Source organism: Microtus pennsylvanicus, chromosome 1 (genome assembly GCF_037038515.1).
Source record: "Microtus pennsylvanicus isolate mMicPen1 chromosome 1, mMicPen1.hap1, whole genome shotgun sequence".
NCBI lineage: Eukaryota > Metazoa > Chordata > Mammalia > Rodentia > Cricetidae > Microtus > Microtus pennsylvanicus.
Window position 1 is genome coordinate 98,328,675 of NC_134579.1, and position 12,813 is coordinate 98,341,487.

Below are 12,813 nucleotides of genomic sequence, written 5' to 3' on the forward strand. Positions count from 1 at the left end.
TTAATCCAGGCTCCAAAGCTACAGAGAAAATCCTGTCTCGAAAAACTTGATAGACAGGCAGACAGATCTTTTAAAAATCTGTGTTAGCCGAGTGATGGTGGCACACACTTAATCCCAGCACTCGAGAGGCAGAGGCAGGTAGATCTGTGAGTTTGAGGCCAGCCTGGTCTGTGGAGTGAGCTCCAGGACAGGTTCCAATGCTATACTGGGAAACCCTGTCTCGAAAAACAAAGTAAATAAATAAAAATTTAAAAACTGAGCTAATCCTTCAGTTCATGATGTACATTTTTTGTTGTTGTTTTTCGTTTTGGGTTTTTTTTTGTTTGTTTGTTTTTCGAGACAGAGTTTCTCTGTGGTTTTGGAGCCTGTCCTGGAACTGGCTCTTGTAGACCAGGCTGGTCTCGAACTCACAGAGATCCACCTGCCTCTGCCTCCCAAATGCTGGGATTAAAGGCATGCGCCACCACCACCGGGCTTGTTTTTTTTTTTTTTTTTTTTTTTTTTAAGACAGGATTTCTTTGTACCGTTAAGAGTCTGTCCTGGAACTCACGCTGCAGACCAGGCTGGCCTCAGACTCACAGAGATCCACCTGCCTCTGCTTCCCGAGTGCTGGGATTAAAGGCGTGCGCCACAACCGCCCGGCCTTAGCAGATTCTTCAAGTTTCTTATATTTACTGTGGAGGTTTGCCTGATGGTGTTGGCTGGTCTCTACCTACAGGACCTTCTCCCAGAGCCGCGCGACTCTGTGCCACCGAACTTGTGCCCCGAATTCCCAGGGCCTCCAGCTTCTTCCACCTGCTCATCGTCCCTTTCCGACCTGGCCAGCAGGTGACGCCGTCGGGGACACTTGTTTTCCGGTACTCCAGTCCTCTGAGAGTGAGCGAACCATCAGAGACGAAGACCTCCCACTTTCCTAGAGAGATCAAATGGGCGTTTGGTTCACGGGGGTTGTAGTGGGTGGTGAAGAAGGACGACCCGGAAACTAAATGGGGAGGGGCAACTTCCGTTCTTTGTTCTGTACTCGGTTGTGTGGGTCTGTGACAGGTTCCAGCAGGGCCTGGTTCGTGTCCGGCCCCTAAGTCTTACGTCCCTGTCCCCAGGGTGAGTGGGTCGTCTTCGGGACTCGCGGTGAGGCGGAAGTGTGGTCGCCGGGAAGGGGGTTGGTGTTCACGCCTCTGTGGCCCGCGGGGTCCCCGGGCACTCCTTTCCCCCGCGGCCGCTGCCCAGCTCTGCAAGCCCGGCTCCACGAGCGCAGCGGGTTCCCGCGTGTCGCGGATTGGGACTCCGGGTCTGCTCGTGACCTCCACCGCCAGCCCCAGTGTTTGAAATTCCCAGCGTCGCTGCAAGAGGTCCCTCTCTTTAAAACAGCTGATGACAGCCAGCCTTCCGAACTTGGTACTCTCAGTGCACCGTTTTCTGTGCTGGGGCAGGAGAAGGAAGTTTTCCCTCTGCTGAGTTGGAGAGTGAGAGTAGTTCTGTGTCGCAGTTGAGAACTAGGGCTTGGGAGGAGGTGCGAACTCAGGTCCTCGGAAAGATCCTGCGGGGACCTCACCAAGACCTAATGCCCTATAGGTAGGTTTTAGTTTACTCTTTCCTGGGAAAACTGTACAACGCTGGAGCGGGCTCCCTGCAGAAAGTGGCTGAGTATGTCCAGTGCAGTGGCTGACTAAGGCACTAAGAACCCAGATCGACACAGAACGCTCAGTTCCTTTCAGCTCACTAGGGTGCAATGAAAAGACAACATGTGATGGTCTTCGTTGGTAGTTATTAGAATATATCCTTTTCTCCTCCATACCTCTTAAGCATCTCTATTAGAAATAAACTTCACGTGGTTTTTTTTCCATTTTGCTCCCTTAATCATACGGGACTGGTATCACCTAAAGCAGTGGTTCTCAACCTTACTAATGCTGCGACCCTTTAATACAGTTCCTCATGATGTGGTGAACCCCAACCAGACAGTTATTTTTGTTGCTATTTCATAACTGTAATTTTGCTACTGTTATGAATTGTAATGTAAACACCTGTGTTTTCTGATGGTCTTAGGTGACCCCTGGTGAAAGGGTCGTTTGATACCCCTTCACATTGGGAAACTGCTAACCTAAAATGAATTTCCTGCAATTAGCGAAGCTTGCTGGCTCACACCTGTAATCCCAGCACAGATGCAAATGAAGCAGGAATAGGAATGTAATTTCGGGGCCAGCTTGTACGATACAGTGAGTTCTAAGCTAGTCTGGGGTATGCCATGAGGTCTTACCCAGTTACAAAAGACCAAAAATAAATAAAACCACAAGAGCTGAACAAAAGGTGCCACATTTTCTTTGCTACTTTACTCTTACACTTACAGGGATTAAGTTCTTAGAAGAACGGATCCTGGAAGGGAGGCTTCTCTTGACCTGTCCTCACTGTCATGTGTCTTTCTTGATTGGCTGAGCAGCTTGAGGGAGTGGAGTTGGCAACATGGCAGGGGAACGGCTCTGCCCACACCCAGATGGCAGGAGCACCAGAGTTTCTATGAGAAACATTGTTTACTGACTTAGACACTGGGGATTTGTCCTCAACAGTATGCTTTTGAGTTCCAGCTTCAATTAACCCGGCCTTGAATAGAGAGCATTGCCTTTTACTCTGATGTCTGTTGTTTTTGGAGATAGGATCTCTATACAAAGCCCTGGCTGTCCTTCAACTCCTACACAGACCAGGCTGACCTTAAAGTCGGCCTCCCAAGTGTTGGGATCAAAGGCATGGGTTCACTATGCCGGCTTGCCTTTTACTTTGGAGTCAGCCTTGCAGAGCCTGTGTGTGTGTTTCTGGGAGACAGGGGCTGGGTTGGAGCTCACAATCCTGTCTCAGTCTCTCAGGTGCTGGGGATTTCAGGCCCGTGCCACCTATGTCAAGTTGTTGATCTTTACCAAGCCCCTGACAGGGTTTCTCTGTAGCCTGGCTGTCCTGAAACTTGCTCTGTAGACCAGGCTGGCCTCAAATTTAGAGATCTGCCTGCCACCGCCTTTCTTGTGCCAGAATTAAAGGCATGTGCCACCACTACCACCTGACTGATTTGCCTTTTTAAAATGAGATAATTTTGATTTGTCTTTTTAGTTTTTTTTTTTTTGGTTTTTTTTTCGAGACAGGGTTTCTCTGTGGCTTTGGAGACTGTCCTGGAACTAGCTCTGTAGACCAGGCTGGTCTCGAACTCACAGAGATCCGCCTGCCTCTGCCTCCTGAGTGCTGGGATTAAAGGCGTGCGCCACCACCGCCTGGCCTGATTTGTCTTTTTAAAAGGAGATAATTTTATTGTTTTTGTCTTTTTTGCGATGGGGTCTCATAGTGTTGCCAGATTGGTCTGGGTTTTTATTTATTTATTTATTTTAATATTTATTATGTATACAATGTTCTGTCTGTGTGTGTGCCTGAAGGCCAGAAGAGGGCACCAGACCTCATTACAGATGGTTGTGAGCCACCATGTGGTTGCTAGGAATTGAACTCAGGACCTTTGGAAGAGCAGGCAATGCTCTTAACCGCTGAGCCATCTCTCCAGCCCTGTTTTGTTTTTTATGTGAATGGGTGTTTTGCCTGTGTGTATGTCTGTGTGCCATGTGCATGCAGTGTCTCCAGAGGCCAAAAGAGGGCGTCAAATCCCTTGGGACTGGAGTTACTGGTGGTTGTGAGCCACCACGTGAGTGCTAGAGATCAAACCCTGGGTCCTCTGGAAGCAGCCAGTGCTCTTACTCACTGACCATCTAGTCCCTTGTTTGTTTTGTGAGACAGAATCTCATAAAGGGCTATGATATCTGATTTTTTTTAAAAAAAGAGGTGTGTAGTAGTTACTTTTATATTATGTGCGTGCTGTTTTGCCTGCATATATGTCTCTGCACCATGTATGTGCCTGGTGCCTTCAAAGTCCTGAAGAAGGCATTGGGTTTCCTGGAACTGGAGTTCCAGATGCTGTGAGTTGCTCTGTGGATGGTGGGAATCAAACTGAGGTCTTCAGGAAGAGCAGCAAGTGCTCTTAACCACTGAGTCACCTCTCTAGTCCCAAGATAAGGCTTCTTTTCTTTTCTTTTCTTTCTTTCTTTCTTTCTTTCTTTCTTTCTTTCTTTCTTTCTTTCTTTCTTTCTTTCTTTCTTTCTTTTTTATTGAGACAGGTTTTCTCTGTGTAGCCTTAGCTGCCCTGAAGCCCACTCTGTAGACTAGACTGTCCTTGAACTCACAGAGATCTGCCTCTGCCTCCCAAGTGCTGGGATTAAAGGTCTGTGCCACTCCTGCCCAGCAAGATAAGGTTTCTTACAGCACAGGTTGGCCTTGAACTCCTGATCCCTCCCCCATCTCCGTAGTGCTGGTGTTACAGGTGCCTGCCACCATACCTGGCTCAAGGTCAGTCATCTCATTCTGGTGAACAACACCCCCCTCTCTCCTATAGTTGTCACTCAAAGTGCTGGGTGGGTGGGGCAAAATTTGGAAATCAGGATTCCTTGTGTGGTCTCATCACAGACATGTCCATATCCACAGGGATCTGAGAGAGCAGTTCTGTGTTTCCTCTCACGATTCCTGTGTATTGAGCTGCGATTCCCTTTTTTTAAAAATTCAGCTGTGGGCCTTTTGCCTCTGCAGTGCTCCTTCAGAACCTGCTTCCTGCTGCGTCTACACCTGGGAGAGCAGGGACCAGAACATTTCACTCTCCCTATGGAAACTCAGGCTGACCTTGCATCTCAGGAACCTCCACCCTTGCTGGAGAGTGGTAAGATGTGGGCTTGGGAAACGGGGTTGTTCTCATCTTTTTCTGCTGTTTACTTGCTTGTTTTTTTGTTTTCCTTTGAGACGGGGTCTCTCTTTGTTTTTTGTTTTTTTAATGTTTTATTATTTATTATGTATACAGTATTCTGCCTGCATGCACACCTGCAGGCCAGAAGAGGGCATCAGATCTCATTACAGATGGTTGTGAGCCACCATGTGGTTGCTGGGAATTGAACTCAGGACTTTTGGAAGAGCAGTCAGTGATCTTAACTGCTGTGCCATCTCTCCAGCTCCTCTCTATTTTGCCATGACTGACCAGAAACTCACTATGTACACTAGGTTGGTCTGAACCTCACAGATCCAGCTGCCTGGCATACTGAGTGCTGGGATTAAAGGTGTGGGCCACCACACTTGGTATGCTTGTTTGTCTTTTGAGATAGGGTCTCATTATGTAGCCCAAGCTGGCCTTGAATTTTCTATATTCTTCACATGTATCTGGAGTGATGGGTTTAAACAGATATCTGTTACCATGCCCTGCCTCATTGTGTGTGTGCGTGTGTGTGTGTGTGTGTGTGTGTGTGTGTGTGTTGAGACAGGGTCTCACTGCAGCCCTGGATGACCAAGGACTTTCTATGTAGGCCAGGCTATCCTGGAACTCCCAGAGATCTACCTGCTTCTGCCCCTGGGGTGCCAGGATTAAAGGCATGTGGCACCACACCCAAACCAAAATAAACTTTTATTGAAGCATCTTTCTTTTAAATTAAGTTTATTTATTTTGTGTGTTATGAGTATAGACATGTATGCCACTGTGCACCGAAGTCTATGCAGACAGAGGTGAGTCGGCAACCTCTGGAGTTGGTTCTCTCCTTCCACCATGTGAGCTGCTGGTGGGCATCTCAGGTAGTCAGGCTTTGTCCCAGTGCCTTTACCCTTTGAGCCGTCTACCTGCCCAGAACTCTTGAAACGTTTTGTATTATCGACAGTAATTATATAGGATATTTATTGGGTTTCATTATGTTTTCATGTTTTTTTTTTCAAACTTTAAAGAGTTGTGGGGTTGGAGAGATGGCTCAGTGGGTAAAAGATCTTTCTACGGAAGCATGAGAACGAGGTTGAATCCCCAGAGCCTACATGAAACTAGATGTGTAGTAAGAATGTCTGGAATCCCAGCATTCCTATGGTGAGATGGAGCGAGAGACAGGGAAAGCCCCAAACGCTCATAGGCCAGCTAGCATAGCACATGGAGCAGAAAAACAACAAAATATCCAGTCTCACAAGGTAAAAGGTAGGGAGTGACGCTTGAGGTTGTCCCCTGACCGCCACATGTGCACTGTGGCCTGTATGCACCCACCCTCACACAGACATTCCTACACAAAAATTCCCTGACCATTAGAAAGTTGTGTGGGAATAGGACTTACAGGGAACTTCCTGGGAATGGAGCCCAGGGTCATACATTTGCTAGGTAAGCACTAAGCACTGAGCTAACAGTTTCAACCTGAATGGTGTTTCCATGCTTACTAGGAAGAAGCTTTTAGAATCCGTTTTGTCAAATCTAGTTATGTGTAGTGGGTTAGACCTGAGAGACAAGCACAAAACTTATGGCTGATGGGGAAAGGTATGTAGTCAAGTGCAGAGCTAGGAAACATTCCTATCTCGTGTCTGTGTGTTTGGTCTTTGGACGAAGAAAGAGGTGTGGGTGTTGTGTTTTCTGTCAGGCCTTAAGGGAAGCTGCTTATTTTGCTCTGCCTAAGATCTACTAGAGTTCGTGTTAGTAGAAGGAGAATGAGAACGGAACTGGTTCCTGGCCACGCTTGAAGAGCAGGCATGAGCAGTCTGAGTGACTGCTGGTGTAGTGTGGTGACTGCTGCTGTAGTGTGGTGGCTGCTGCTGTAGTGTGGTGGTGGCTGCTGCTGTAGCGCGTGGTGGCTGCTGCTGTAGGGTGGTGGTGGCTGCTGCTGTAGTGTGGTGGTGGCTGCTGCTGTAGCGCGTGGTGGCTGCTGCTGTAGGGTGGTGGTGGCTGCTGCTGTAGTGTGGTGGTGGCTGCTGCTGTAGCGCGTGGTGGCTGCTGCTGTAGGGTGGTGGTGGCTGCTGCTGTAGTGTGGTGGTGGCTGCTGCTGTAGCGCGGTGGTGGCTGCTGCTGTAGGGTGGTGGTGGCTGCTGCTGTAGTGTGGTGGTGGCTGCTGCTGTAGCGCGTGGTGGCTGCTGCTGTAGTGTGGTGGTGGCTGCTGCTGTAGCGCGTGGTGGCTGCTGCTGTAGGGTGGTGGTGGCTGCTGCTGTAGTGTGGTGGTGGCTGCTGCTGTAGCGCGTGGTGGCTGCTGCTGTAGGGTGGTGGTGGCTGCTGCTGTAGCGCGTGGTGGCTGCTGGTGTAGCGCGTGGTGGCTGCTGGTGTAGCGCCGTGGCTGCTGCTGTAGCGCCGTGGCTGCTGCTGTAGCGCTTAGCATGCACAAAGCTGGGACTTTGATCCTCAGCACCACCATGAGAAAGAGTATGACATTCATGAAAGCAGAGATTGGGTGGTTGTTTCTGACCTTGGGTCAGAAAGCAGGCAGATTGATTCCTGACCCTGGTATTGTCCTTCAGCTCTTTCTTCTTCAGAAGTCCCTTCCTTTCCTGACAAGGACAGTCTGGGGCATGAGATGTTGGCTGCTGCACTTCTGAAGGCCAAGTCCCAGGTAAGCCATGCCCCCCTTCATTCTTTCCCTCTTGTTCTATGAGTAGATTTTGTAGTGACGTATCCTTTAGTGTCCTAAACTCTTAATTCTTAAAACTGGTCTGGGTCTAGTGAGATGACTCAGTGGATAAAGATTTGTGCTGCCAGCCGGGCAGTGGTAGTGCATACCTTTAATCACAGTACTCAGAAGACAGAGGAAGGGGGATCTTTATGAGTTCAAGGTCAGCCTGGTCTACAAAGTGAGTTCCAGGACAGCCAGAGCTACACAGAGACCCTGTCTGGAAAAACAAACAAAAATGGTGCTTGATGCTAACCCTACCAACTGGGTTCAGTCCCTGGGATCCACATGTTGGAAGGGGAGGCCTGACTGTCACAGATTGTCCTCTGACCTCCATATGTGTGCATAGTACCCTCCCCAAGTAAATACACGTTAATAAAAAGTTATTTCCATTATGGACTCTTGGAAGGCAGTTACACTCATCGCTGTACTTTCAGTGCTGTGTCCTGTTTTGGATGCTCATGCTGGCATTGCTCAGACTTGTCCACATCCCAAAGAGGTATTTCTCAACCCATCCTGGTGGCTCTTTGGTGCTGCCAGTCCTGACCCTTGCCATGAAATTGCATTTATGGCCACATGACTGTTTCAGGAGTTGGTGACATTTGAAGATGTAGCTGTCTACTTCATCTGGAAAGAGTGGAAACGTTTGGAACCTGCACAGAGGGACCTCTACAGGGATGTGATGCTGGAGAATTATGGGAATGTGTTCTCACTGGGTAAGGACCTGGGCCTTCTCAACACAACATCTACTTTCTCTAGGCTTCGGGGTTTGCTAGTCTCTGCTTTCATGAAAGCCATACTCTTTTCACATGGCGGTGCTGAGGATCAAAGTCCCAGCTTTGTGCATGCTAAGCAGATGTTTTACCACCGTACTACAGCAGCAGCCACCTCACTACACTATTATTTTGTTTTGTTTTCTTTTGAAACAGGGCTTCTCTGTGTAGCTTTGGAGCCTGTCCTAGAACTCGTTTTGTAGACCAGGCTGGCCTCAAACTCACAGAGATCTGCCTGCCTCTGCCTACTGAGTGCTGGGATTAAGGCCGTGTGCCAGCTGGGCGGTGGTGGCGCACGCCTTTAATCCCAGCACTCGGGAGGTAGAGGCAGGCGGATCTCTGTGAGTTCAAGACCAGCCTGGTCTACAAAACGAGTTCTAGGACAGGCTCCAAAGCTACAGAGAAACCCTGTCTTGAAAAAACAAAAACAAAAGAATGATAACTCACATTTATAGCATAACTTGCTTCTTCTAAGGAGGTTTCACAGATATCCTTGCATTTAACTCCATAGTTGAGTCGCCCCATAGTTGAGGTGGTTAGTGTTAGCTTCATTTTATAGGCATGAAACATGAGGTCAGGAAGTGCAAAAGCGGAGCTAGAGAGGCAGCTGCGTGGTTAAGAGCACTGGCTGCTCTTCCAGAGAATCTGTGCTCTATTCCCTGCACCCACACAACAGCTCACAACCGTCTGTAGTCCCAGTTCCTAGGAATCTGATGACCTTTTCTAGCCTCCACAGACACGAGGCATGCATGTGATACACATACAAACATGTAGGCAAAATACATATGTGGAAAAGAAATAAATAAAAAGACCCTTAGAAGCCAGTTGGGCATGGTAGGCATATAATGGTGGCATATACCTGTAATCTCAGCTCTTGAGAAGTAGAGGCAGGCCGACCAGTTATTACATATTCACTATGGGTTTGAGACCACCCTAGGCTGCATGAGACCCAACTTCAAACAATCAGGCAAACTTAGACACTTTTTGCATGGTGATAGAACTTGTGAATGACAAAGCTTAAGCTCCAGTGTTGTTTCTTGTTTTTTATGTCTTTGTAGATATCCCTATCTGTCTGTCTGTCTGTCTGCCTGCCTGCCTGTCTATCTGCCTATCTGTCTGAGACCGGCTTTCACACTGCCTGTGCTGGCCTGGAACCCATTCAGTAGCCCCAGGATGGCCTGAAGTTCTATAATCCTTGCACATCAGCTACTCTAGTGCTGCTGAGCCCCTGCCCTATTAACACCAAGCCTGGTGATTTAGCCATCTAATTTTAGGACTTAATATGTTAATCCTTCAGAGTCTTTTCTGAAGGATAATATGTTGGGATTCCTGAACATGGAAGGTGGTGCTCTGTGTCTAAGTGAACATTCTAGAGCTCTCTACTCTTCCCGTCTCTGTTGGATTACTCCAAGGATTTACTGTTTTGTTTAGGAGCTTATGTACCATGTACAGAAATGTGTTGTTTTGGTGCTGGAGAGCTGGCTCAGGAGTTAAAAGGGCTACAGTTCAGTTCCTAACAGCGACAGCAGGGGGTTCCAAAACTACCACCAGTAACACACACACTTTTTAAAGGAAATGCATTGCTATACACCTTTAGTCCCAGCATTTGGGAGGCAGAAGCTGGTAGAGCTCTGTTAGTTCAAGGCCAGCTGGGTATACATAGTGAGTTCCAGGACAGACAGCCAGGGCTACATATTGAGACCCTGTCTCAGAATAAACAAACAAAATCAATTACTTGTTTTAAGTAGAAATTACCTTCTTAATGTTTCAGGTTAGTTACTTGCCTCTTACCTCACTTTCAGTGAGAACATATTTTCCAAGCAACACCAGGGTATCTTCCTAACTGCCAGTTGAGATGTCCAAATACATTTCCTTCTGTCCCCTGCGACCTGGGGGCTAGGTTTGTGCTCAGGGAACACTTAATATGGTCATGTCTGTGCCTATGAGTGGGTTCTTTCTGAGTCCTGCCACAGTCTCTTGGCTGGAATGGGAACTGAGGGGTCTGAGAAAAGAGAAGAAACCCTGTCTCGAAAAACCAAAAAAAAAAAAAAAAAAAAAGGCTTTGCGGGGGGAGGGTCTGTTCGAGTGAGTCCTTACCCTGTCTGTCTATTTTCCAAAATACTGACAAACTAAAAATACTACATGGACCCAGTGGAATCATCCTCCATGCCTAGAGTTTCCTGTAGGAACTCGGTAAACAGTGACAATGAGAATGCAGACATGGAGATTATTTATATACATAGTCTGCAACATCACATCACCTTCTGGTCTCCAGCCCAGAGCTGGGCTAAAACTGGTTTGTCTTTTTGGTGGTATACGGGGTTGGACTACAGCCAGGTTAGTTCTCACCTGGGGTTCCTTAGTCTGTCCTCTGCTCCTTGTGTTCTTCCTGCCTTTCTCTTCAGCTGTCTGTTAAGCTCCGTACACACTTGCTCCACCTATCAGGCTTCCCCTTTTTTGGATTGTGTCTCCTATGTAGCCCAGGCTGGTCTCAAACTCATGGTCTTTCTGCTTCAGCTTACTGTGTGCTACAATTAATAAACACATGTCACCCCCTTCAGTTTCCTGTCATTCTTAGACTCATTACTTCAACCATCCTCCTCCTCCTTTTCTTCTCGCCATCTTCCCAGACACGTCCACAGCCTCTGACCGTCTGAAGACTTTAGTGCTTCATTAAGTAACAAGTCTTTCTTACCTAGGTTTGTTTTATTTTATTCTTTTATATGTATGAATGTTTTGCTTACATGTATGTGTGTACCACATGTGATCCTGGTGCCTCTAAAGGTCGGAGGAGAGCACTGAATCTCCTGGGACTACAGTTACAGACAGCTGTAAGCCCCCATGTGGGCAGTGGAACTCAAACCTGTGCCCTCTGCAAGGGCAATAAGTACTCTTAACCTCTGAGCCAACTCTTCAGCTTCCCTTACCTAGTTTTTATTCCCAACAAAGTAGCCTATCTCCTCCCATCCCCAGCACATCCTTGACTTCCTCTGGGTTCACGTCTTTTCTCCCTGATATTCTTTCTCCCTTGTTCCTTCTCTGGTTATTTAGCCCATTTGCCCTACTTTGCTTTAGTTATACATACAGGCTGGAAGGCCTTTCTTCAGGCCAGCAGAGGGACATGTGCTTTTAGCACTATAAATGTCAGACACATGATTATCTTGTTCTCTGACTTTTATTCTTTTTCTCACAAATAACATGACACTTGAATTTTTTTTTATTGTGCTAGATTGTGAATCTAAAACTGGAAATGACCAAGTAATCTCTGAAGGCATGGGGTCACATGAGATGATGTTGGGGCAGTTCCAAACGGATGTTTCTCAGGGTCTTAAGTTTGGAGAAGCCTATGAACAAGAAGTCAATCTGAAGAGACAGCTAGGGAACTCCTCTGCTGGAAGACTGAATAGGAGAATACAGGAGTTCCACCAAGCGACAGTTGAGGAAAAGCTTACCCATATGGGACAAAGAAATGACAAGTATAATGAGTTCGGGAACAGCTTCACTGTGAATTCCACCCTCATTTCACACCAGAGGTTTCCCATGGGACACAGACCCCATAAGTGTGATGAATGTAACAAGAGTTTTAATCGAACTTCAGACCTTATTCAACATCAGAGAATTCACACTGGGGAAAAGCCCTATGAATGTAGTGAATGTGGAAAGGCCTTCAGCCAGAGCGCACATCTTATTCAGCACCAGAGAATCCACACTGGAGAGAAACCTTATGAATGTAAAGATTGTGGGAAGACCTTCAGTTGTAGCTCTGCTCTCATTCTGCATCAGAGGATCCACACTGGGGAGAAACCTTATGAATGTAATGAATGTGGGAAAACATTCAGCTGGAGCTCCACTCTTACTCACCATCAGAGGATCCACACTGGGGAGAAGCCCTATGCTTGCAGCGAATGTGGGAAGGCTTTCAGCCGGAGTTCTACCCTTATCCATCATCAGAGAATCCATACTGGAGAAAAACCCTATGAATGTAATGAGTGTGGGAAGGCCTTCAGCCAGAGCTCACACCTCTATCAGCACCAGAGAATCCACACTGGAGAGAAGCCCTATGAATGTATGGAATGTGGGGGGAAGTTTACCTACAGTTCAGGCCTTATTCAGCATCAAAGAATCCACACAGGGGAGAATCCCTATGAATGTAGCGAGTGTGGGAAAGCCTTCAGGTATAGCTCAGCTCTTGTTCGCCATCAGAGGATTCACACTGGAGAGAAGCCTTTGAGTGTAATGGGTGTAAGCAGAAATTCCCTCAGGGTTTCTGCTGAATTAAACGTCAGAGACTCCACATGAAAGAGCCATATCCCATTTCCCTCACTTCCTGAGTCTAAGGAGCTCTTGCCTTACTTTATAAATAGTACCAATTTAGGATGTTTCCCTCCTCAAACCTTTCACTCAGAGTGGGGCAGATTGGGAAAGACATCCTGGCACAGTGATGAGCAGGATTTCCCAGGAGTGGATACCAGTCTTGAAAAATCGTGAGGCAAGTAGCAGATTAAGCACTGGGAAAGGGAGGAAGCTTGGGGACCAGCCATCCCCTTTTAAGGAAGGGTTTGCACTAAGCCAGTTTTCTCACA

At 47.4% G+C, this 12,813-nt stretch overlaps 1 protein-coding gene across 3 annotated transcripts; it reads left to right on the forward strand.

Moving 5' to 3' along the window:
• The first annotated feature begins 989 nt into the window (after positions 1-989).
• Positions 990-12,531, forward strand: Znf3 (zinc finger protein 3). 3 transcript variants are annotated; one of them, XM_075975411.1, is made up of 5 exons: positions 990-1,101; positions 4,606-4,732; positions 7,309-7,400; positions 8,047-8,173; positions 11,460-12,531. In XM_075975411.1, the coding sequence occupies exons 2-5, from the start codon at positions 4,678-4,680 to the stop codon at positions 12,527-12,529; spliced, it is 1,344 nt and encodes a 447-aa protein (XP_075831526.1). In that variant the 5' UTR covers positions 990-1,101; positions 4,606-4,677; the 3' UTR covers positions 12,530-12,531. The 3 variants fall into 3 exon arrangements, with proteins under 3 accessions (XP_075831526.1, XP_075831518.1, XP_075831534.1); XM_075975403.1 differs by having other exon boundaries at positions 1,006-1,395; XM_075975419.1 differs by lacking the exon at positions 990-1,101 and adding an exon at positions 1,120-1,572.
• The last annotated feature ends 282 nt before the right edge of the window (positions 12,532-12,813 follow it).

What these genes read in the sequence shown, in the direction of transcription:
- Znf3 (XM_075975403.1), top strand. Translation starts at nt 1,372, where the DNA reads ATGACAGCCAGCCTTCCGAACTTG. An exon ending in TCCACCCTTGCTGGAGAGTG is followed by an intron (nt 4,733 to 7,308) that starts GTAAGATGTGGG and finishes ATTGTCCTTCAG; the next exon opens with CTCTTTCTTCTTCAGAAGTC. An exon ending in TGGGAATGTGTTCTCACTGG is followed by an intron (nt 8,174 to 11,459) that starts GTAAGGACCTGG and finishes TTATTGTGCTAG; the next exon opens with ATTGTGAATCTAAAACTGGA.